We start from the raw sequence: 25257 nt of genomic DNA, 5'->3' as shown, positions 1-25257 counted from the left end.
AGAAGGCCTCACGGCCCGATTCGACGACTGGAGTGCAACCGGGTTGTAAAAAGTGTATCGGCACCGCGCACTTGAACAATACCGACAGATCCGAAGGCCTTTTGGCCTTTTGAGAAGTTTTCTTGTTTCCGAACTTGGAGAGTAGGAAGGTACATCCGAACCTAATGGCGGAAAAAAACAATCTGGGGATGGAGAGGATGCCCATGCGCACTGTAGTCCGAGGGAGGAGCCACCTATCTCGTGATACTTCGAAGACTCTTCCAGGACAACAATGTGCAATCATCCGGACCCAACACTAGGCGGCGATCTATGCACAGATATGAATGTCAGCAGCCCTACATGCCAAGAAAAGATGCATACTGGTAAGTAGCATATTCCTTCTGTGTGACTGTATAGCTCCGTGTACTCCTAAATCCAAAATACTCCAAGGAGGACGACGATTTGGGAATCACAATCAGAGGGCCAGAGCCTTTTTTGTGTTTCTACAATATAGTTCAACTTAGGCCATGAAGCCAGTACAGCCCTGCCACCACAAATCTTCCATTGCTTGTGGTCCTTGAAGCCACTTTGCCTAGGAGTGGAAACTGCGCCTTGCCAACGAGCCACAAGCAGAGTAACTGGCACCGAGCGTGCCTGTGAAGATGTAAGGAGGCCTAGCACTTCAGCAGGACTACTCCTCTGACACAAGCAGAAGAATGAAGAGTAATTTTGCCCACTAAATCATACAGACACAACATGCCAAAGATGTGTTTGATATTTTCCGGGTGCTAAGCAAACAAATGATGGCCGTAATGCTGAATGAATCATACATTCACCCCCAGTAAAGAGATCTGGGTTAAATCCATCTTTCTTTTGCTCAACATGCCACCCCAGTTTAGACCCAGACATTTGCAAATCAGTCTCGACCCTGTGCCTCATAGGAAGTTGTTTTTCCTTGAAGAAGTCTTTCCTTGACACAAGGGAATATGCCTCCTCCTTTCGGTGATAGTGCACATGGCCATCGACTCCATTGTTAGATTGTTTTCCCGCAAGAGGGTGAGATGGAGAAGTAAGTGTAGAATAGAGATGTCCATGCGTATAAATGTATAATGAAGAACTGCAACAACTACAGGTACCCGGGGTGGTGGGTGGGCTCTACATGCCAAGAACAAATGCTTACTGTGTAAGTAACATTATCAGTTCGTGGCATGTGTGCTGTAGATACATATGTTTTGCATAGACTACAAAGCAGTATACTTCCAAAGCGGTGGCTAACCTGTAGATGTTTTAGTTGTTTGAAATAATGTTTGAAGTACTGCCTGGCATACATTAGCTTGTTGACCTACTAACACATCTACTCAATAGTGTTTGGTAAATGAGTGTGGTGTAAACCATGTAGCTGCCTTACAAATGTCAGCTAGAGGAATGTTATCTAAAAAAGCCACAGAAGCCCCTATTTTGCGAGTGGAATGTGCTCTAGGGGGTATGGATAAAGTTCTTTTAGCTTTAGCGTAGCATGTTTGAATGCATTTAACAAAACATCTTGCAATACCAGATTTAGAGATGGATTGCCTTTGTGAGGTGAAACAAATGCAACCAAAAGTTGTTTTGTTTTGCTAAAGTCTTTTGTTCTATCTATGTAGTACAATAAAGCTCTTTTAACGTCATGCGCGTGAAGCGCAAAATCTGCTACAGAATCAGGATGAGGAAAAAAAAAAGTAACTCAACCGACAGGTTGATATGAAAACCACTTTGGGAAGGAATTTAGGGTTGGTGCGTAGAACTACCCTGTCTTTGTGAAGCTGATAGAAGGGTTCTTCTAAGGTTAATTCCTATAGCTCACCAACTCTCCTCAGTGATGTGATCGCAATGAGGAAAGCAACCTTCCATGAGAGAAATTGCAAGGGGCACTTATGTAAAGGTTCAAAAGGTGGACACATGAACCCTGTGAGAACAATGTTGAGATTACACACTGGGGCAGGAGGAATCCTTGGTGGTATTAGTCTTTTCAATCCCACCATGAAAGCTTTGATTACTGGAACTCTGAAATAGTGACAGATGTTGCCTGTTCTGCAAATACGCAGCTACTGCTGCAAGGTGCAAACAAATAGATGTATAAGATAGTCCAGTTTGCTGTAAGTGTAACAGATAACAGATACTGTTTTGTAAAGAAGCATCTAAAGGATTGATTTTGTTATTGCAGTATACAACAAATCTTTTCAGTCAGTCAGTCAAGAAAAACTTTATTTCGGCCAAGGGCCATAAAAGCATTAAAAAAAAGTACCAAACATTTTAGCAAAATACTTTTTGGTATAATATATCATCCTAAAAATCTATATACATTGTTGTATTTTATTTTCATGTAAGTAAGCTTTGACCGCTTTCTTAGATTAGCTCTCCCGTATCTTCTCATGGTGCAAATCTTTTCCACTTTGCTGCAGCAAGGTCTGGTGGTAGGCCTCCTTGCTTCTTTTAGAATATTCATACCGTCTGGTGGTACATTTAAATAACCAAACTCTATGACTTAAGGAGCCATATCGCGAAGTTCAGCTGTTTGGGATTTCGATGCTTGATTTCGCCATGGTTTTGTGTGAGGAAACTAGAGGTGAGGTGCAGCTTCTGATGTGGAACTAGTGACGGCTCCAACAGGCTGACGGGCCATGTGGGAGCTACTAGAATTAGTGTGAGGGATGTTTGCCTGCGCTTCCGAACTAGACACGGAATGAGCGGGAGAGGCGGAAAAGCGTAGGCAAATCTACCGGACCAGTTCATCTATAGGGCATTGTCGTTTGAAAGCGGGTGTGTGAATCTGGAGCCGAAGCTTGGGCATTTTGCGATTTCTGCTGTGGCGAACAAGTCTACTTGTGGGAATCCCCATTGTTGAAAGTACAGAAGGAGATCTTGGGGATGAAGAAAGCCACTCGTGAAATTGCTGTCTCCTTCTGCTGAGAAGGTCGGCAATTTGATTGTTTACTCCTGGTAGGTGTTCCCCCAGAAGAAAAATGTTGTGCTGGATCGCCCAATTCCAAATGGCTTGAGCGAGTCTTGACAGTTAGAGAGAGTGTGTCCCCCCTGCTTTTGTACATAATATATTTCTGCCATGTTGTCTGTTGGGACTAGGATAGTTTTGCATATGAAGTGAGGTTGAAATGCTTTGAACAATAGAAAAATAGCTAGAAGCTCTAGATAGTGATGTGGAGGCGTTTGTGTTCGTTGCTCCACCGGCCTTGTATTGTGTAATCTTGGTGATGAGCACCCCAACCTGTAAGAGATGCATCTTCTGTGAGCACAATCTGTGGAATAGGATCGATGAAAGGCAGTCCTTTTGATATGTTTTGTGGGTCCCAACACTACAGAGAGCAATGGGTACGGCTGTCTACCAACACTAGATCGGTTAATTGACCCTGCGACTGATTCTACTGACATGCCAAGCACTCTTGTAGGGGACGTATGTGAACAGTAGCGACCTGTGGAAGGAGTTCCGTAGGGCAGTGAGGCGAGGCGGGGGAGGGGCAGGGTGAGGGGTAGTAAACACCGGAATATGGAAGAACGAGGTAAGTAAACAATTAAATACATAAAACGAATTTCGTTGCGCGCGCTGCATCGCATTTTGCCGAAGATGTCCGGCGTGTCTTCGATGCTCTGACGCTGCATCTCTCGACGTTGAGCTTGACAATCGCAAAGAGTTTTCTTCGTTCGAAATGATCTGCATGCGCCACAGTCTTCTTCCTTGTGCTCCGGAGACAAGCACAAGTTACACACTGTGTGAATCAGTGTGCGGCTTCTTCGCGAGGCACTGTGGGCAGAATTAGAATGGTGTCCGTTCTATCGATGAAGAGCTGATCTGACTTGGTTAGGCCTGAAGGCCGTCCACAAAGCCTTCCAAACGAAAAGTAGATTCCGTTGACCGAAAGGATACATGGAGAAGAGGAAAAACGCGTACGAAACAATACAGTCAAGGGTAGGGAGGATTGTGAGTCCGTGCGCGGATACTTCGCTTGACACTGAGGACAGAATATAAACGGAGTCCGATCCATCAACGGAGAGCTGACCAAGCACGGTTAGGCCTGGAAGGCCGCCCACAAAGTTTTCCAATCTAAGGTCGGTTCCAATGTTGAAGCAACACGCAGAGAAGTGGGAAACGCGTCTGGAAACAATTCAGTCGAAGGTATAGATTGCAAAGTACCTGAAGAACGATTTTGAACCGGAGCGCAGCAATACACGTCTGAACCCGATGGCAGAAAAAACAATTTACCAATGGAGTCGATGACCATGCACACTATCACCAAAAAGGGGAGTCAACTTACCTCGTGACTAGGAAAACTTCTAAGAAAAACAACTTTCAAACATCCGGACCCAACACTAGATGTAAAGCATGTGAATCTACAGCACACAAGTCTTGAACAACCAGATTCTGCGACTTGGAAGCACTACCTGGAGACCCTCACAGTTGATTAGCAGCACTTTAAAAGTCCTGTTTGATTGATTGATTTGAGAGTGAGATGCAAACACTGCTTCTCATTTAAGGAAGGTAGTATATACAAACGCGGGGCACACAGTGCTTCTCATGTAATGAGGGTTGTATATACAAGGGTGGTGCACACACTGCTTCTCATTTAATGAGGGTTGTATATGGGAGTGTGCTGCACACACTGCTTCTCATCTAATGAGGGTTGTATAAGGGAGTGTGTTGCGTACACTACTTCTCATCTAATGTGCAGTGTACATGGCAGTGTGGGGCGGAACACTGCTTCAAATCTAATGTGGGTTGTATATGAGAGTGTGGCGCACCTCATCTAATGAGGGTTGTATATGGGAGTGTGGCGCGTACATCGCATCTCATCTAATGAGGGTTGTATATGGGAGTGTGGAGCGCACATCGCATCTCATCTAATGAGGGTTGAATATGGGAGTGTGGCGCGTACATCGCATCTCATCTAATGAGGGTTGTATATGGGAGTGTGGCGCGTACATCGCATCTCATCTAATGAGGGTTGTATATGGGAGTGTGGCGCGTACATCGCATATCATCTAAGGAGGGTTGTATATGGGAGTGTGGCGCGTACACCGCATCTCATCTAATCAGGGTTGTATATGGGAGTGTGGCGCGCACATCGTATCTCATCTAATCAGGGTTGTATATGGGAGTGTGGCTCGCACATTGCATCTCATCTAACGAGGGTTGTGTATGGGCGTGCGATGCACACACTGCTTCTCATCTAATAAGGATTGTATATAGGAGTGCGGCGCACACACTGCTTCTCATCTAATGTGGGTTGTATATGAGAGTGTGGCGCACACACTGCTTCTCATCTAATGAGGGTTGTATATGGGAGTGTGATGCACACACTGCTTCTCATCTAATGAGGGTTGTATATGGGAGTGTGATGCACACACTGCTTCTCATCTAATGAGGGTTGTATGTGAGGGTGTGGTGCGCACACTGCTTCTCATCTAATGAGGGTTGTATATGGGAGTGTGATGCACACACTGCTTCTCATCTAATGAGGGTTGTATGTGAGGGTGTGGTGCGCACACTGCTTCTCATCTAATGAGGGTTGTATATGGGAGTGTGGTGCACACACTGTTTCTCATCTAATGAGGGTTGTATATGGGAGTGTGATGCACACACTGCTTCTCATCTAATGAGGGTTGTGTATGGGAGTGTGATGCACACACTGCTTCTCATCTAATGAGGGTTGTATGTGAGGGTGTGGTGCGCACACTGCTTCTCATCTAATGAGGGTTGTATATGAGTGTGATGCACACACTGCTTCTCATCTAATGAGGGTTGTATATGGGAGTGTGATGCACACACTGCTTCTCATCTAATGAGGGTTGTATATGGGAGTGTGATGCACACACTGCTTCTCATCTAATGAGGGTTGTATGTGAGGGTGTGGTGCGCACACTGCTTCTCATCTAATGAGGGTTGTATATGGGAGCGTGATGCACACACTGCTTCTCATCTAATGAGGGTTGTATGTGAGGGTGTGGTGCGCACACTGCTTCTCATCTAATGTGGGTTGTATATGAGTGTGGTGCACACACTGTTTCTCATCTAATGAGGGTTGTATATGGGAGTGTGGTGCACACACTGTTTCTCATCTAATGAGGGTTGTATATGGGAGTGTGATGCACACACTGCTTCTCATCTAATGAGGGTTGTATATGGAGTGTGGCGCACACACTGCTTCTCATCTAATGAGGGTTGTATATGGGAGTGTGGCGCGCACACTGCTTCTCATCTAATGAGGGTTGTATATGAGAGTGTGGTGGCACACTGTTTCTCATCTAATGAGGGTTGTATATGGGAGTGTGATGCACACACTGCTTCTCATCTAATGAGGGTTGTATATGGGAGTGTGGCGCACACACTGCTTCTCATCTAATGAGGGTTGTATATGGGAGTGTGGCGCGCACACTGCTTCTCATCTAATGAGGGTTGTATATGAGAGTGTGGTGGCACACTGTTTCTCATCTAATGAGGGTTGTATATGGGAGTGTGATGCACACACTGCTTCTCATCTAATGAGGGTTGTATATGGGAGTGTGGCGCACACACTGCTTCTCATCTAATGAGGGTTGTATATGAGAGTGTGGTGGCACACTGTTTCTCATCTAATGAGGGTTGTATATGAGAGTGTGGTGGCACACTGTTTCTCATCTAATGAGGGTTGTATATGGGAGTGTGATGCACACACTGCTTCTCATCTAATGAGGGTTGTATATGGGAGTGTGATGCACACACTGCTTCTCATCTAATGAGGGTTGTATGTGAGGGTGTGGTGCGCACACTGCTTCTCATCTAATGAGGGTTGTATATGGGAGTGTGATGCACACACTGCTTCTCATCTAATGAGGGTTGTATGTGAGGGTGTGGTGCGCACACTGCTTCTCATCTAATGTGGGTTGTATATGAGTGTGGTGCACACACTGTTTCTCATCTAATGAGGGTTGTATTTGGGAGTGTGGTGCACACACTGTTTCTCATCTAATGAGGGTTGTATATGGGAGTGTGATGCACACACTGCTTCTCATCTAATGAGGGTTGTATATGGGAGTGTGGCGCACACACTGCTTCTCATCTAATGAGGGTTGTATATGGGAGTGTGGCGCGCACACTGCTTCTCATCTAATGAGGGTTGTATATGAGAGTGTGGTGGCACACTGTTTCTCATCTAATGAGGGTTGTATATGGGAGTGTGATGCACACACTGCTTCTCATCTAATGAGGGTTGTATATGGGAGTGTGGCGCACACACTGCTTCTCATCTAATGAGGGTTGTATATGGGAGTGTGATGCACACACTGCTTCTCATCTAATGAGGGTTGTATATGGGAGTGTGGCGCACACACTGCTTCTCATCTAATGAGGGTTGTATATGGGAGTGTGATGCACACACTGCTTCTCATCTAATGAGGGTTGTGTATGGGAGTGTGACCCAAACACTGCTTCTCAAGTAATGAGGGTTGTAGATGGGAGTTTGGTGCATACCGTGTTTCTTGTCCTAAAAACGGTGCGCTGATTATATAGTGCTTGTCCTCTAAAGAAGGGTTATAAATGGGAGTGTGGTGCATACATTGCTAATCATCCTGAAAGGATTTGTATATGGGAGTGTGTTGCATACAGTGATTATGATGCAAGTGTGGCAATATGGGGAGCAGCCTGCATAGAGTGCTTCTCACCTGAAGAAGGGTTATATACGGGAATGTGCTGCGTAGAGGCCTTCTCATCTAAAGAGGGGTTATATACAAAGTGCGTCACGTACATTGCTTCTTATCTAAAGTGGGGTTAAAAGTGGAAGAGTGTTGCACACAGCACAGCCTAAGAAGGATTATATAATGCATATATTGTTTTACTTCCTAAAAGGGGCTAAATATGGGAGTGGGCTCCAGACAATGCTTATTATCCTATATCGGTTACATTTGGGAGTGCACTAAAAACAATGCTTATTATCCTAATAGCAGTTACACATGGGAGTGCACTTAAAAACAGTGCTTATTATCCTCATAGCGGTTACACAAGGGAGTGCGCTTAAAAACAGTGCTTATTATCTTAATAGAGGTTACACATGGGAGTGCGCTTAAAAACAGTGCTTATTATACTAATAGCGGTTACACATGGGAGTGCGCTTAAAAACAGTGCTTATTATCCTATATCGGTTACATTTGGGAGTGCACTTAAAAACAGTGCTTATTATCCTAATAGCGGTAACATCTGGGAGTGCGCTTAAAAACAGTGCTTATTATCCTATATCGGTTACATTTGGGAGTGCACTTAAAAACAGTGCTTATTATCCTAATAGCGGTAACATCTGGGAGTGCGCTTAAAAACAGTGCTTATTATCCTCATAGCGGTTACACAAGGGAGTGCGCTTAAAAACAGTGCTTATTATCTTAATAGAGGTTACACATGGGAGTGCGCGTAAAAACAGTGCTTATTATACTAATAGCGGTTACACATGGGAGTGCGCTTAAAAACAGTGCTTATTATCCTAACAGCGGTTACACATGAGAGTGCGCTTAAAACAGTACTTATTATCCTAATAGCAGTTACACATGGAAGTGCGCTTAAAAACAGTGCTTATTATTATCCTAATAGTGGTTACATTTGGGAGTGCGCTTAAAACAGTGCTTATTATCCTAACAGCGGTTACATATGGGAGTGCTCTTAAAACAGTGCTTATTATCCTAACAGTGTTTACATTTGGGAGTGTGCTAAAAAACAGTGCTTAATATCCTAACAGCGGTTACATATGGGAGTGCGCTTAAAAACAGTGCTTATTATCCTAACAGAGGTTACACATGGGAGTGCGCTTAAAAACAGTGCTTATTATCCTAACAGCGGTTACATATGGGAGTGCGCTTAAAAACAGTGACTATTATCCTAAGAGCGGTTATACATGGGAGTGCGCTAAAAACAGTGCTTAATATCCTAACAGCGGTTACATATGGGAGTGCGCTTAAAAACAGTGACTATTATCCTAACAGCGGTTACATATGGGAGTGCGCTAAAAACAGTGACTATTATCCTAAGAGCGGTTATACATGGGAGTGCGCAAAAAACAGTGAATGTATCCTAATAGTGGTTACACATGGGAGTGCGATTAAAAACAGTGCTTATTAACCTAATAGCGGTTACATTTGGGAGTGCGCTAAAAATAGCGGGCACCGTCCTAAAAGGGGTTATGTATGGGAGTGCGTTAAAAATAGTGGGCACCGTCCTAGGAGGGGTTATGTATGGGAGTGCACTAAAAATAGCGGGCACCGTCCTAAAAGGGGTTATGTATGGGAGTGCGTTAAAAATAGTGGGCACCGTCCTAGGAGGGGTTATGTATGGGAGTGCATTAAAAATAGTGGGCACCGTCCTAAAGGGGGTTATGTATGGGAGTGCGCTAAAAATAGCGGGCACCGTCCTAAAAGGGGTTATGTATGGGAGTGCGTTAAAAATAGTGGGCACCGTCCTAGGAGGGGTTATGTATGGGAGTGCATTAAAAATAGCGGGCACCGTCCTAAAAGGGGTTATGTATGGGAGTGCGCTAAAAATAGTGGGCACCGTCCTAAGAGGGGTTATGTATGGGGGTGCGTTAAAAATAGTGGGCACCGTCCTAAGAGGGGTTATGTATGGGAGTGCGTTAAAAATAGTGGGCACCCTCCTAGGAGGGGTTATGTATGGGAGTGCATTAAAAATAGTGGGCACCGTCCTAAAAGGGGTTATGTATGGGAGTGCGCTAAAAATAGTGGGCACCGTCCTAGGAGGGGTTATGTATGGGGGTGCGTTAAAAATAGTGGGCACCGTCTTAGGAGGGGTTATGTATGGGAGTGCGTTAAAAACAGTGCTTAGGATCCTTAGAGGGGTTATGTATGGGGGTGCGTTAAAAATAGTGGGCACCGTCCTAAGAGGGGTTATGTATGGGAGTGCGTTAAAAATAGTGGGCACCGTCCTAAGAGGGGTTATGTATGGGAGTGCGTTAAAAACAGTGCTTAGGATCCTAAGAGGGGTTATGTATGGGAGTGCGTTAAAAACAGTGCTTAGGATCCTGAGAGGGGTTATATATGGGGATGTACGAAGAATGATTTGTGCTTCCAGTGAAGAGAATGCAGTATGAGTTGTCTGCTCAGACATGCATTAGAAGTCAAAACCCCCGATGAAATACAGCAGTAGTATTTTGCACATGTTGTTCTCAACAATTTCAGTAAGGCAAAATAATGGCAGAATATGGTGAATGCAGCATAACAGGCACACATTGATTACCTTTAGTGCTATCCAGGTTAGCTAGCAAGGTGGAGGAGAGAGAACAGTATGGTTAGTGGTGAAAACAAGAACATGGGCATTTATTGAAGAATAATAGGTGAATAGTACGAGCCACAAAAGACCACCCAGAGTAGAAACCTGATCACGCAGATCACAGCTTGTGGCCTACGGACTCAAGTATCTCTGTACAAGCAGCAGACCTACACTAGCTGACTCAAATACTTCTAAACCGGGCACAGCCCCAGGTCTGCTCATTCAAATATTCATGTGCAAGTCTACAGCACTAGGTCAACTCATTCAACTATCGCCAAGCAGTCCAAAGCCTCAGGTCTGCTCAGTTAGTTATCGACTAACAGGACACAGCCCTAGGTCTGCTCACTCAGTTATCAACTAACAGGACACAGCCCTAGGTCTGATCACTCAGTTATCGACTAACAAGACACCGCCATAGGTCTGCTCACTCAGTTATCGACTAACAGGACACAGCCCTAGGTCTGCTCACTAGGTTATCGACTAACAGGACACAGCTCTGGGTCTGCTCACTCAGTTATCGACTAACAGGACACATCCCTAGGTCTGCTCACTCAGTTATCGACTAACAGGACACAGCCCTAGGTCTGCTCACTAGGTTATCGACTAACAGGACACAGCCCTAGGTCTGCTCATTCAGTTATCGACTAACAGGACACAGCCCTAGGTCTGCTCACTCAGTTATCGACTAACAGGACACAGCCTTAGGTCTGCTCACTCAGTTATCAACAAACATGACACAGCCCTAGGTCTGCTCACTCAGTTATCAACTAACAGGACACAGCCCTAGGTCTGATCACTCAGTTATCGACTAACAAGACACCGCCATAGGTCTGCTCACTCAGTTATCGACTAACAGGACACAGCCCTAGGTCTGCTCACTAGGTTATCGACTCACAGGACACAGCTCTAGGTCTGCTCACTCAGTTATCGACTAACAGGACACATCCCTAGGTCTGCTCACTCAGTTATCGACTAACAGGACACAGCCCTAGGTCTGCTCACTCAGTTATCGACTAACAGGACACAGCCCTAGGTCTGCTCACTCAGTTATCGACTAACAGGACACAGCCCTAGCTCTGCTCACTCAGTTATCGACTAACAGGACACAGCCCTAGGTCTGCTCACTCAGTTATCGACTAACAGGACACATACCTAGGTCTGCTCACTCAGTTATCGACTAACAGGACACAGCCCTAGCTCTGCTCACTCAGTTATTAACTAACAGGCCACAACCCCAGGTCTGCTCACTCAAGTATCAACAAGTAGGCCACAGCACTAGGTACGCTCACTCAGTTATCAACAAGCAGGCCACAGGTCTGCTCACTCAGTTATCAGCAAGCAGGCCACAACCCCAGGTCTGCTCACTCAAGCACTGACAAGCAGCCCACAGCCCCACGTCTGCTGACTCACTTATGAACAAGCAGGCCACAACCCTAGGTCTGCTGCTCACTCAATTATCGACTAACAGGACACAGCCCTAGGTCTGCTCACTCAGTTATCGACTAACAGGACACAGCCCTAGGTCTTCTCACTCAGTTATCGACTAACAGGACACAGCCCTAGGTCTGCTCACTCAGTTATCGACTAACAGGACACAGCCCTAGGTCTGCTCACTCAGTTATCGACTAACAGGACACAGCCCTAGGTCTGCTCACTAGGTTATCGACTAACAGGACACAGCCCTAGGTCTGCTCACTAGGTTATCGACTAACAGGACACAGCTCTAGGTCTGCTCACTCAGTTATCGACTAACAGGACACAGCTCTAGGTCTGCTCACTCAGTTATCGACTAACAGGACACATCCCTAGGTCTGCTCACTCAGTTATCGACTAACAGGACACAGCCCTAGGTCTGCTCATTCAGTTATCGACTAACAGGACACAGCCCTAGCTCTGCTCACTCAGTTATTAACTAACAGGACGCAGCCCTAGGCCTGCTCACTCAATCATCAACAAAGCAGGCCAACGCCCCAGGTCTGCTCACTCAGTTATCAACAAGCAGGCCACAGATCTGCTCACTCAGTTATCAGCAAGCAGGCCACAACCCCAGGTCTGCTCACTCAAGCACTGACAAGCAGCCCACAGCCACACGTCTGCTGACTCAGTTATGAACAAGCAGGCCACAACCCTAGGTCTGCAGCTCTCTCAATTCTCAACAAGCAGGCCACAGCCCCAGGGCTGCTCACTCAAGTATCAACAAGTAGGCCACATCACTAGGTATGCTCACTCAGTTATCAGCAAGCAGAACACAGCCCTAGGTCTGCTCACTCAATTATCAACAAGCAGGCCACAACCCCAGGTCTGCTCACTCAAGGATTGACAAGCAGCCCACAGCCCCAGGTCTGCTCACTCAAGTATCAACAAGCAGGCCACAGCCACAGATCTGCTCACTCAATTATTAACAAGCAAGTCACTGTCCCAGGTCTGCTCACTCAAGTATCAACAAGCAGGCCACAGATCTGCTCACTCAATTATTAACACGCAAGTCACTGTCCCAGGTCTGCTCACTCAAGTATCAACAAGCAGGCCACAGATCTGCTCACTCAATTATTAACACGCAAGCCACTGTCCCAGGTCTGCTCACTCAGTTATCAACAAGCAGGCCACAGATCTGCTCACTCAGTTATCAGCAAGCAGCCCACAGCCCCAGGTCTGCTGACTCAGTTATGAACAAGCAGGCCTCAACCCTAGGTCTGCAGCTCTCTCAATTATCAACAAGCAGGCCTCAACCCTAGGTCTGCAGCTCTCTCAATTATCAACAAGCATCTGTGAGAGCCCTGAGATACGGACCTGTATCTGGGGCTATATAGGACACTTCAATGTAGCTGTAGGCATAATTACAAACGTATAGGAAAAGGAAAAAAAACTATTATGTCACAGATTTACTTAACTTAAGTATGTGTGTTTATAACGAGAGGCTCTATGTCCTATACTAAGTTCTCACAGTTTATTTTGTAACTGCTTGTGTTCACTGTTACTGGCCAGGTCCATACTATACTACTTTAAATAAAAAAATAAAAAATCTCCAAGTAACACATCACTACTCTAAAACGTGCTAAGAGTTTGGTCTACATGTTCAAAGCATTCTGAATGGAAGCAAGTTACCTGTCTGCTTGACATAAAATACTAGTAAACCATACCGCCTTAATACGGATGAGTGCATAGAACACTCATGAATCTATTAACTATTTGAGCAGGGTTTACTGCTTTGAGAAAAATCCGTTTCAACGTTAAGTATCAGAGACTGCATTTAGGCACGCGTTAGAAAAGAGCGCAGTAGCTTAGAGAGAACAATGTTAAGCTCTCACAAAGGCGGTGGATCTCTCAGTGGAGGAAATGTCTTCACTAGGCCCTCCATGAATCCCCCAATCATGCAAGAGCAGGCTCCTGATAGAGGCAGGTTCTTGATGCAGTTACTGCAGAGGGAAACACTGATGTAACTTGATAGCAACCTTTGCGGATATCTAAGTGCTCAACTGGAGAAACGGTGATCCAGATGTGGAAAGAGGTCAAGCCTGATGTAGAATCCTACCTTTGCTCTGGGAAAGTAGGTCTGATCAAGAAGTCTTACTAAAGATCCTGTCAACAGATGCAAAAGAACAAGGTACCACACTGGTCTTGCCCAACTGGTTGGTAACTGGACTTTCATGGACTTCATTGCTTGGATTCAAAGGATTGCTTGGAAAGGCACACAAAGTTCTGCACACGCTGATAAATGGTTACGTTCGTTCAGTTACCAACATTCTGGTGGATAATCCATCTAAATGCAGATTCTTCACCTCGTGACTAACAATAGTTGCCAGACTGGATCCAGGATCTTTTCTCAGCATTGCTCCTGCACGCCAGCTGGTGGATTCGGGAGGCTCTGTGCCAACTCCATCCTGCTCCGGAAGTGACACCAGAGTCACATCTGAGTGCCACCTATGGGGGCTGGCATGAGTTTCTATCTTGACGCTTCACGTTGTTGGACGTAGAGGTTAACAACTAATCAGGCATTCACCAAGTTCAAGTTTATTTTCACGGTTAATCACAACCTTTGCAACACTAAACCCATATTAAAAATTCTAGTCATCTAAAACCATTTCCACAGTACAAAGAATCCAAAAAAATGAGTATTATTATTGTTGGCGGAGCAAAGAGTGTTCCACTTTCAAGACTACAAATATTAAGACGTTTGTAAGAACACAATTTCAATCCCAGATGTTGGCCCTGGCAACGTTTCATCCATCATCTATGCAGGGATGCCTGGCCACCTCAGTGCAGAGAAGCAGTTTCAAGTAGAGTATTGGCATTGCTATAAGAATTCTGTTGTCTTTGGTGCAAAAAAGCAAAAAGTTCATCCGGTGGAGCTTTCTTGCTTAGCAGTTGGGACATTCCTTCAGTACATACAATCAGGACACAGAGTGTTGTTGGCATTGCAATAAGGATTCGACTATCGTGTGTGCCATTAACAAAGCAAGTGCATAGTTCCAGGCTGAACAGCCTGCTGTCATTAACAACATTACGATATAAGACCGATCTACATTTCAGGAAAACACATTGAACAGGCTTGTTAACAGTACTATAAGAATGTGACTGTCTTTTAAACGAGAGGTACGCTGTTTATAGGATGCATCTCTCTTGCTAAGCAGATAGAGACTTCCTTCAGCATGCATGTTGTTGGCATTAATGTATGGGTTGAGATGTCTTACGTGCAAAACAGCAAAACATTGAAAATAAGTCTGGTTCCAACTACCTCCCATGATTATTTATATTACAATATGTGACCACCAGGCCAACATGAAAAAGTAACCAAACCATTGGTGGCGAACATATTTTCAGTTCAGAAGTACAGTCCTATTAGGCCACTTCAGGTCCATCTAACCTATGTGCAAACGTAGCCAACCCACCCAAAAAGTGCATACTTTTGGTTCGGAGGTGCAATCCTATTAGGTCGCTCCAGGTTTTCCCGTATGCATGGCTTCAGCTGCCATTCTTAATATTTTTTGTTATAGCGGAGCCTCATTGGTGGCCCTCTTCTGTAGTATCCTTTGTACAAACATTAACATTTATCTGGCTTCCTTTTGTGCAAATGTTCCACAAGCTTCTCATTGTACATCTGGATTGCCACCATAAATTGCCATTGCTCTTATTTTCTTGTATACCTTGTTTAAGAACCTCGCAAAATGGCCATTTAGTTGCAGATTTCTAAGGGCAAAGCACGCCAAAGCCGCCTGTCTGCATGTTCGGATTCCTCTTCGATTAAAGAGTGGGCACAGCATTACTCTTTGCTTGCTCAGCAACTCCTTACGGATGCATATTAAATGCAGCAGATCTTCCCTCCCCATTCTGCACAGGCGGCCGCAGGTGCTGGCTGGATTACGCTTCCAGGCTGGTTGATGTAATAGCAAAGGTAATAATATACCAAGACGATTTCTTAAGAACTTTTCTTTGACTGCGTTGGAGAACCCCATATGTTATGTTATGTTATGTTAATAACACTTTTATAGCGCACAGCTGCCCCAGCCAAGGGGCGTCCCGGTGATTCTGAAAGAGTACCCAAACACAACACAGCCATACTAGAGAAGAGACGCACAGATCAGGAACCTAAGAACTATGGGGGAACAAATGCGTTTTAATGGCCCTCCTGAATTTCAGCAACTCATCGATTTCACGAATGTGAGACGGAAGAGAGTTCCACAGTTTTGCAGCCAAGACCCGGAAGGAACGACCTCCCGCTCTGCATAATCTAAACCGTGGAACCACGACCAAGTTTTGGCCCAGAGATCTCAGGGAGCGCGAGGGCACATAAGGCCTCAAAAGATTGTCAAGAATCTGAGGAGAGGCCAGCTTGAGGATCTTAAAAGAAAGGCACAGGGTCTTATGGAAGTAGGAGTGCACCATTGCTGTGTCCTAACTGTGCAAAACAAACCAGTCATGAGCTCTGCCTGCCAATGCCTTATCCTCAATGAATGAGGCCAGTTGGATGGTTTTATTTACCACAGCAGTGTGGGCTGCAGCCATTGTGCTGTTGACCCGTTGAGGGAGGTTCTAGCTTGAGAGGTGCCCCTGGTCGTCAGCTCCAGCCAAAGATGCACGTTTCATGTATTTGGCTCTGTGCCTGTGATCTGATGCCAGCAATCGATATACGCCCCCTTCTGGCCAGAGATTGCCTCTGTGGGCCAAATTCAAGCCTTATCTGGGCGGGGGAGGTATATTTGGGAGGCCAAAGATGATTTTTTATGCCCCAACCATAATCCTGCCCAGAGTTTTTGTATCTCTTCCTCGGCACAGCTCCCTCCCGCAAGTTACTGTTAGTATGAGTTTTGCTTGTATCACCCGGAGCAGTGGAGTGAGAGTAGGACTGGCCATTTTCTTCTTCAGATTTTTTAAAGCTAGAGCCAGAGCATTGCTTTGCCTCCTCAGAGCTTCTTTCTGAGATTTAAGTGATCCGTTTTTGAATATAATTAACTCCTAAATATCTGTATTCCGTTATTGACTCCAGGTGTTGGTACGCCAAAACTAATCCGACGTGACAGCGTGCAGGTCTCTAAATTGGGACTTTTAACAGGTGATATAAGAGTCCATTCCACAGAATGGGAAGGTGTGAGGGTGGTGAGGAATCTGTGGATAAACAGAGTATCTATCAGAAAGAGCGATACCGAAGGGAAGCAACTTGTTCTTATGATGGACACTTCTAGCCGCAGAGTGCTCATCATGTGAATATATAAAAAAGCAGCAGTACCAGGTGGGTCTGTGGAATGACTCAAACTAAAATGTCCTGCAGGGCCAAACGGCAAAAATGCCCCTCGCGCCGGACCTGGCTATCAAGGCAGTAATGCTTCGTGAACATATGAATTGACACCCATGCTATGGCATTATATATGTCTGAAACAAGTGCTCCGCATGCCAACGCAGTGATAGAACTTGGCCGAGGTTGTCTTGAGTCCTCAGACCATCCAGCGGCTGCTGCTTGACCACTACATTGCAGATTTCAATACAGAGGACTATCTACCTAGATATTGTGCTTATGTTCACCGCTTTACACTTATTTGTTCCAGCGAACAAAACAAAGAGCAAATTGTTCACTTGATGGTCCTTGGTACAATCGATGTAAAAGCTCATAACTCTTTCTGGGGTCCAGACGGTGAAGCCTCTCCTCCTCTTTCGAGGGGTGAGGTGGAGCAAAAAATGGCAAATGGGCAATTACCTGTCTGACATACAAAGGCACCACGAGAAGGGCAGATGTAAGGGACAGCTGTGCATTGGGTCAAAAGAGGTACATATAAAAATGGGAGCAAATATGGGGGAAGTGGAACACACAAAGGGGGAATAATACATACAGGGGGAATATATATACCCCTCTAGCCTCCACAATTAGGGGGAGATTTCAAGAGGAAACGACCTGGGTGGAGATGTGTGATCGTGGGGGATGGAACAGAGATGTCCAGTTGTATCATTGCATTAATAACACGTTTGCCTATCAACACATTTCAGTGAACATGCTGTTCTATTTTTGTTTAATAAAAAAAAAAAAAAAAAAAAAGGAGGTACATATAAGAAAAGTGGGAACCAAGTTAAGGTACCAATGTGTCATTTCAAGAGGTTTGGGTGGGAACATAAGGACACGACCTTTAAGGAAAACCATCACAACAGGTGATTTAAACAAGGATGATTGTCTTGGAAATGCAAAAAGACTGAAAAGTAACCATTAACGGTGCCCACGGCAAGACCCTGTGGGGCTAAAGACAGCACAAAAAGCAGGAAACTCAACAACTTTGCCTGTAATGGGTCTCTACGGCGAAAGTTACACAAGGCTACAAACTTATCCCAGAGTAAACAGATTTTATAGATGGGCGCCTGGCCGCTTGAAAGACATCAACTACTTTGGGAGGGAGGTTGTAGGAAGTCAAATGTAGCTACTCAATCCATGCAAATGGAGCTGTAGATTACATGGGTCCAGGTGAAGAACCCTTCCCTTGCGCTGGACAGAAGAGCCTCTTGAAGCGGCAGCATGATCGTAGGACAGATGAGACCGTTCCAGGGTACCACAGCAATCCAGAGCCACTAAGATACCTTGGGCCAGTTGTTCCTGATCTTCAGAACTCAGGCGGAGAGGCAGTGGTGGGAAGGCATACAGGAGTCCCGTGCTCCAATCTAGGCAGAATGTGTCTAAGAGAGAGAGCCTCTTGGGAACTCCAATGTGCAAACGTATTGACAATGCAAGTTCTTGGTGGTGGTGAAGAGATCAAGGCAGGCTCTGTCCATTACTCCAAGACACCCTACTCCACCTACAAGTGTACCTGCCATTCCTGATCCATTAGGCGTCACCAACCGAGTTCATCCACCCTAACAATGAAAGATCCCGCCAGATGGCTCATGTCCACGAAGATGCCTTACCAAGTCAGCTAGTCCCAGAGGCACAGGGTCTACTGGCACAGGACCCCAGACCCTACTCCACGCGGCCTGTTACAGTATCACATGGCAGAGCTGTCTCCTTGTAGGACCTGGACAGGCCTCTCTACGATGGAAGGTAAGATCTTCAATGCCCATCGAACGGCCCATAAATCCTATTGATTAATGTGAAGACGGGTCTCGGCAGAGACCAGAGTCCTCTGATCTCCACCTCTCCCAGATACCCTCCACATCCCAAAAGCAATGTATCCGTCACTACCAACAGATCTGGGTGAGGTAGGGAGAGGGGCCTGCCGCAGGTCCAATTCTGGTTGAACATCCACCACTTCAGGTCTTCTGCAGTCTCCTCCGAAACCAGGATGGAACCCAACAGGTTCCCTCGGTGCTGCGCCCACTGAGACTTCGGATCCCACTGCAGAGCCTGCATGAGCCATCCGGTGTAGTCTGCCAGCAGGAGGCCAAGAGTCACTTTCACTGAGACCCAAGATGAGGCTCAAACATCGGGATCACAGCTCAAACATTTTATCCCTACGGTCTAGAGGGAAGCCTCGAAATTGCACCGTATCCAGAACAGCTTCAATTAAGGCCTTTTGCAGGAGGCAGAGAAACCCAAAGATGGAAGGATGTTCAATGATTTCTGAAAGTGGTCCAAGGCTGACTGTGGTGAGCCCGCATTTAACAGCCAGTCGTGAAGGTTGGAGAAGGCTGATATCCCAATCTCCGTAGATGTGCTGCGCCCACTTTCATGAACACCCGCGGCGAACTGATTAAGCTGAAGGGCAGCACAGAGACCTGAACATACTTCTGGTCCACCTTGACCCGCAGGAAACAGCTGTGGGACTGCAGGATGTGGATTGTACAACATGCATCCAGACGGTCCAGTGCTACGATCCAGTCTCCTGGGTCCGGGGCAGATAGTGAGAATCTTGGATTTGTGTATTTTCAGGAAGAAACTGAGAGGGTGGGTGTAGGTACAAATTAGGATGTAGGCCTCTGTCCTGCGTTAGGTAATAACAGACCTGACATACTATCCCCATTTCCTGCATACTGGAAATACTTTTAGATGAAAAAACCTCATAAACTGATGAGGAATAGAAGGAGAAAGCTCCACATCTGCGTCAAAAGGTACACAAAAAAAGGAACCAACATCAATGCACATGGGTGGCGCTTGTATGTGGCTTTAGTGTCACTTCCAAAGCATTGACATAGAGCTTACAACGCCACATGTTAGCACGCAGGATCAAAGATGACAAAAGTTTAGGAATCTGCAGAACAATGGAGCGTTCCCTATCGCTGTTGAACTTGGCTTGACGGATGTCTGAAATCAGCATTTTCTGTTATGGATGTTGTGGTGTATATCAACTACAGAGTAAGATGGAACATTTTAGGTTACAATTTACCAGACAGTGAAGCTGTCTGGTTTGCTAAAGGCATCTTGGGGACTTTCAGAAAGATGACTTAGAAATGCATTCCACCCGATGATTACCATTGGCTTGGTGGTATTCTTTCTTTCTATTTGATGTCTTTATTTGCTGTAGGCACTTCAGGCTCAGTTAGTCCCTCCTGTTGAATTAACTGTGCTTACAGTGTTCTTCCTCAAACTTCCTTTCTGTAAACAGGTCTTTACATCTTGTTCTTATCTTGTCACATTTGCTATCCATTCAGAAACCGTGGTCAAATATCAGGCGCTGTCTTCCGAGGCACTTGTTTACTTTTCTTTGTCTGACTTCAAAGTGAGACGATTTATGTGACAATCTTGCTGGATACTAGGGGTAGCAAAGAGGTTTATTTTTTCTAGCACAAAACAATATTTAAATGAACTGTGTAAGTATTTCAGAATTAGGAACACAAATGTAGCACATTTTATATTATTTCTGAAGTGTCTTGGAAACACATACTTCTATATGATCAAAACAAATCATTACACTAGGTGATGCAATTTCCACACAGTTTTGTTTGTACACTGAACGTCTGCAAATGTACTGGTCATTTCAATTGAAAATGTGTTGTCTGTAATGGCAGCGCGCTACGACACCATGCATACCCTGCTCTACGCCTCTCCACTCCATACTACAGCACTCTATGCCCACACATGCTGCACCTCTCTACTCTACCCTATGCCACTGCACTCTACACCACTCCAGTCTAGGCCACACTCATCTACTCTGCACCACTCTGCTATATGCCACTCTGCAACAATGCACTTTATGCCCCTGCACTCTACGTCAATCCAGTGTAAGTCACTCTAATCTACTCTGCACTTCTGCACTCTACACCACTTTAGTCTACACCATAACACGCTATGCCACTCTACGCAACTACAATCTACGCTGCACCACTCCACTCTACGTAACTTCACTATACTCTGAGACAGTCTACTGTATGCCACTCTGGTCCACTCTATGCCACTCCACATCACTGCACTCTATGTCACTTTACTCTTAAACACTGCACTCTACGCCAATGCATTTTACACAACTGAGGTCTATGTCACTGCACTCTACTCCATCACTGTACTCTACACCACAGCTCTCTATACCACTCTATGGCACCATACTTTACTCTGCACCACTCTACGCCACTTCACTCTTTGCCACTCGACTCTACTCTGGACTCTATGCCACTGGACTCTACGCCACTGGACTCTACGCCACTTGACTCTACTCAGTGCCACTGCATCACTCAACTCTACACCACTCTACTCTGCGCCACTGCATTCTACTATGCACCACACTAATATATGACATTGCATTCTAAGACACTGCACTGTATGCTACTGAATTCTATGCCACTGCAGTCTACTCTATGACACTCCAGTGTATAGCACTTTACGCGACTCCACACTACACCACTCTGATACACGACACACTCTGCCCTCTTCGCCATTCTTCTCTACGATACCCCACACAGCGCTCCTCTGCACCACTAACTTTTAGCCATGCTGAACAGCAGCCACGCGGGTGAGCAACATGGCTAACAAACATTGGCAAAGCCAGCAGCGATAGCATAAGAGAGACCTATTGGCTTTGCGAAGGCTTGCTCCTGAAAGCTTCCTGTACACCTATGGGAAAGCTCCCTTTTTGGTCCACTTTCCAAACAGCTACAACTCCTGCTCAGGGTTATTAAACGTGTGCACAGTGCGTAGTTCAAGACAGCATCGCCAATCTGGTTGGCAACTGCTATTTGAGGGGAACAGACCCCCCAAACCTGGCTGGATCCACCTTGAGGAGCTCGGTGGGTGCCACAACAGGCAGCCTGCTGAAACCTGCAGCTCGATTGATATTGAGTGAAGGGTTGCCACTGTGGAGTGCGGTCTGCCGATAGCTGGGGCAAAAGCAGTGGAGTGGAGGCTGAAGGTTGAGATCGATGACAGAGATCCAGGTGATACATAGTTGAAGAACACAGTGGGCAGCAATTATGCGCGTTCCTATTCCAAACTCCATAGCCCTTAAAACATCAGCAACGGATCAGAAGCAAGCCCTACCAGCTGTACTCCATGATGAGAGTACTTCTCGGAGTGTTTACTAGCTAACCTTATCTAGCTGGCTGGAGATTAACCCAGTTAAACACAAAGATGCCAACAAATCCAAAGAATGAGAATGGCTTTAGGAAGAGTTCTTGCCTGCAGAAGAGACCACCAAAAAAAAAATAACTTTAAGGAACGCCCCGTCATCTAAAAATGCTTTCATGGATAAGCCACAGTTTTAGATTTAAACTTTTTGCCCCACTGGTTTTTTATTCTAAAAATGTTCCTAAAAAGTAGACCAAATTTATTTTTGAAAAGGACTGAAATCTCAAGTATATGTGAATATCTGCGAGGTTAGGCCTGGCAGCTGAGAGTTACCTCAAGATTATTAATCTATGGGGCATCCCTAGCTGAGGAAATTTCTGGGTTAGATACAACACAACACATGCCTATGGCTCTGTACAACACCTAGATTCTGTGCAATATTATTTATGAGGATGACCTGCTTCAGCTTCTGGTGTCTGCATTTCCACCCTTAAGAGTGTACAGAACAGACTGCATGGCAACACCCCCTAGGCAGAGTAATCTTGTGACTGTGCATAAGTCAAGACTGCTTGTTTAGGTGTTGATTAGATAGTGACCATAATGTGTTACACAATATGTATATTTAGAGTAGGAGTGTTTTATACAGATACTAAGACCATACACACTGCTTGTTTGAGGTTGTCTCACCTTTATGTCTGAATTCTGAGAATGGTATCTGTTAGTTGGATGTATGACATTACAACGCATGCTTTTACATCGCATGCCTTTACAACACGGTTTTTACAACGCATACCATTACAACGCATAGTGCTTTTAGGCGCTGGATAGTGAATTGTTTCATTTACTATCCCAACTCCAGGCCCCGTGGATAGTAGGGAAGGTGTTGGATAGTACATTAAACCTATTCCCTATCCTAGAGCGCCCCCCAGCGCAATGCGTTGTAATGGTTTGCGTTGTAAAAGTTGCGTCGTAAAGGCACTGCGTGGTAAAAGTTGCGTTGTAAAGGTTGTTTACCCTGTTAGTTAACCTCGACATCTAAGAGCTGTATTCAGAGCGGAGGGCCCTTCGGACGCATTTGTTTTACCTGTTTGTACTTGCGGTAACACCTCTGGATCACAGCTGCGGCCATTTCTTGCTGCTCTTTTAACCTGCGGCCCTGCAATGAGAATGAAAAGGCAGAGAATCAGCTCTCGGACTAGGATGAGTTTGACTGTCGCCGGAGCTCACTCAAAACAAAGCAGGAAACTGCATGGCTGGCAATACCATATAGTCAACTTCGATTTGTGGCATGTCTTAAAACCATTTACAAAAACGTATGCACATGTTACACGGTACACCACCAGCGCTCCGCCATGGCACATGCCCAAACATGGCTACTTAGCAAACAAATAATCCATCACTAATTTCAAGAGCAGCCTATGGAAGGCTGATTAGTTTACGGTGGTATGCGCTATTGAAAACACGTTGGCATAAAAATTAATGAATTAGAAGGCAACTAAAATGGTGCCATTTAGACATTTCCCAGGAAGAATGACATGACAATGTAATATGCACACCTTAGAGAAGATGAGTGACACAAGATAGCCCAACTGATGAAAGCAGGTGCTACTCTGGAGCAGAGGAGAGTACTTTACTTACCTTTGGAAAAGCTCTTTTCGATGGATACTCTCTAGGCGCAGATACCTGACCTGGCGAGTCTTCACATGTGACATAATGGATGCGGAAATTCTTACAATCGCTCCTGCACACCAAAAGGTGGCTAGAACTTCTTGGAGCGAAAGCAATAGCTGAGGTTTTCGCCCTAAAGGAATAAGCTCAAGGCCTCTGGAGGTTCCTTTTCAGTCAAGGCACAGCTCAGGTTGACGCAGAAGACAATCCATCGGAATAAGCTCAGTGTCTGAACTGCCTTTACCTTTTTCGCACCAGCGAACCCGACAACAGCTGATCTTCCACAGGCACTCCTTAGTCCTATCGATGAATAGGCTAAGGGCATGCCTCGGATCCTCCTCCTCAGCCGGATGCTGTGGAGAAAACAAATGCAGGCAGCACGATGGACTGCTCCAGATGGAAGGCAGACACTTCTATTTGCTATTTCAGTGTCCAAGTCCAAGCACCAGTTGCCAGGGCAGACATTAGTACACAGAATCTAAAGTGAGAAAGCCTGCATGCAGTTTGCTGATGGCAAATGCAGTTTTAACTGCAATAAAAAAATGGACTTCAAAGTTAAGAGTCTCATTGTACAGTTATGAAGTAGCTAAAAAAAAGCACATTCACGAATGTTAGAACCATACTGAGGTCCACTGTAGCATAACAAAGGAGTAGAGGGAAGCGTGTGATACATTTAATCAATCACAATGGGTGATTTGAAAAAGGAGGGATAATCAGGCAACAAAGAAGGGGCAAAAGAGGTGATACGTAAACCTTAACTGTGCCCAATGCAAAGCCTTGCCCAGGCCAAAGATTAAATAAAATTAGCAGATAATCTAATATGTAGATGGTCAACCTGTTTTTCTTCACACCAGGAGGCAAATACGGACCAGTGACTTGAATAAATAGATTTTAGTGGAAGGGCAGCGAGCAGCCAAAATGACAGCCACCACTTCAGACAGTAGAACGAAACCTCTCAGTTGGTACTGCTCAATCTACCCGCATGAAGGTGTAGCCTGTGGAGGTTAGAGTGTAGCATCCTACCTTGCTGCCAGGACTGCAAACCCTCCTGAAGACGTTAAAAAGGGGAGGTTAATGTCCAGGGTGAGCCGTTTCAAATACTGGACTCTTCTGGTCACAAGAATGAGTTGTGCTCGGACCTGCCCGACTTTCTTCAGGACCCTCGGAAACAGCAGCAGAAAAAGAAAGCTCTATTGAGGCTAGAATACCACTGAAACAGTTGGTCAGACTTTCGTACACTTTTTGTTATTTCAAGATATCATTTTAACACTCTTTTCAGGTCTAGAGAGTGCAGAGCTCTCTCAGCAGGAGTGACAAGGTTTGCAAAGAAAGTAGGAAGAGTAACTGACTGGTTGATATGAAAATCCGAGACCACCTTAGAAAGGAACCTCGGGTGAGTACGTAACACCACTCT

At 45.4% G+C, this 25257-nt stretch overlaps 1 protein-coding gene across 7 annotated transcripts in view; it reads right to left on the bottom strand.

The window, feature by feature from the left end:
- CAMTA2 (calmodulin binding transcription activator 2) overlaps nucleotides 1-25257 on the bottom strand; it is an 809661-nt gene that overhangs the window by 48778 nt on the left and 735626 nt on the right. For all 7 annotated transcript variants that reach the window (XM_078668358.1, XM_078668360.1, XM_078668361.1 and 4 more), the window contains one exon: nucleotides 23260-23331. In XM_078668358.1, coding sequence (XP_078524484.1) covers nucleotides 23260-23331 — 72 coding nt within the window. The remainder of the gene's footprint in view (nucleotides 1-23259; nucleotides 23332-25257) is intronic.

This window comes from Lissotriton helveticus, chromosome 12 (assembly GCF_964261635.1).
Source record: "Lissotriton helveticus chromosome 12, aLisHel1.1, whole genome shotgun sequence".
Taxonomy (NCBI): Eukaryota; Metazoa; Chordata; class Amphibia; order Caudata; family Salamandridae; genus Lissotriton; species Lissotriton helveticus.
Note: the sequence above shows the minus strand (reverse complement) of the source record. Positions and strands in the feature narration are given on the sequence as shown.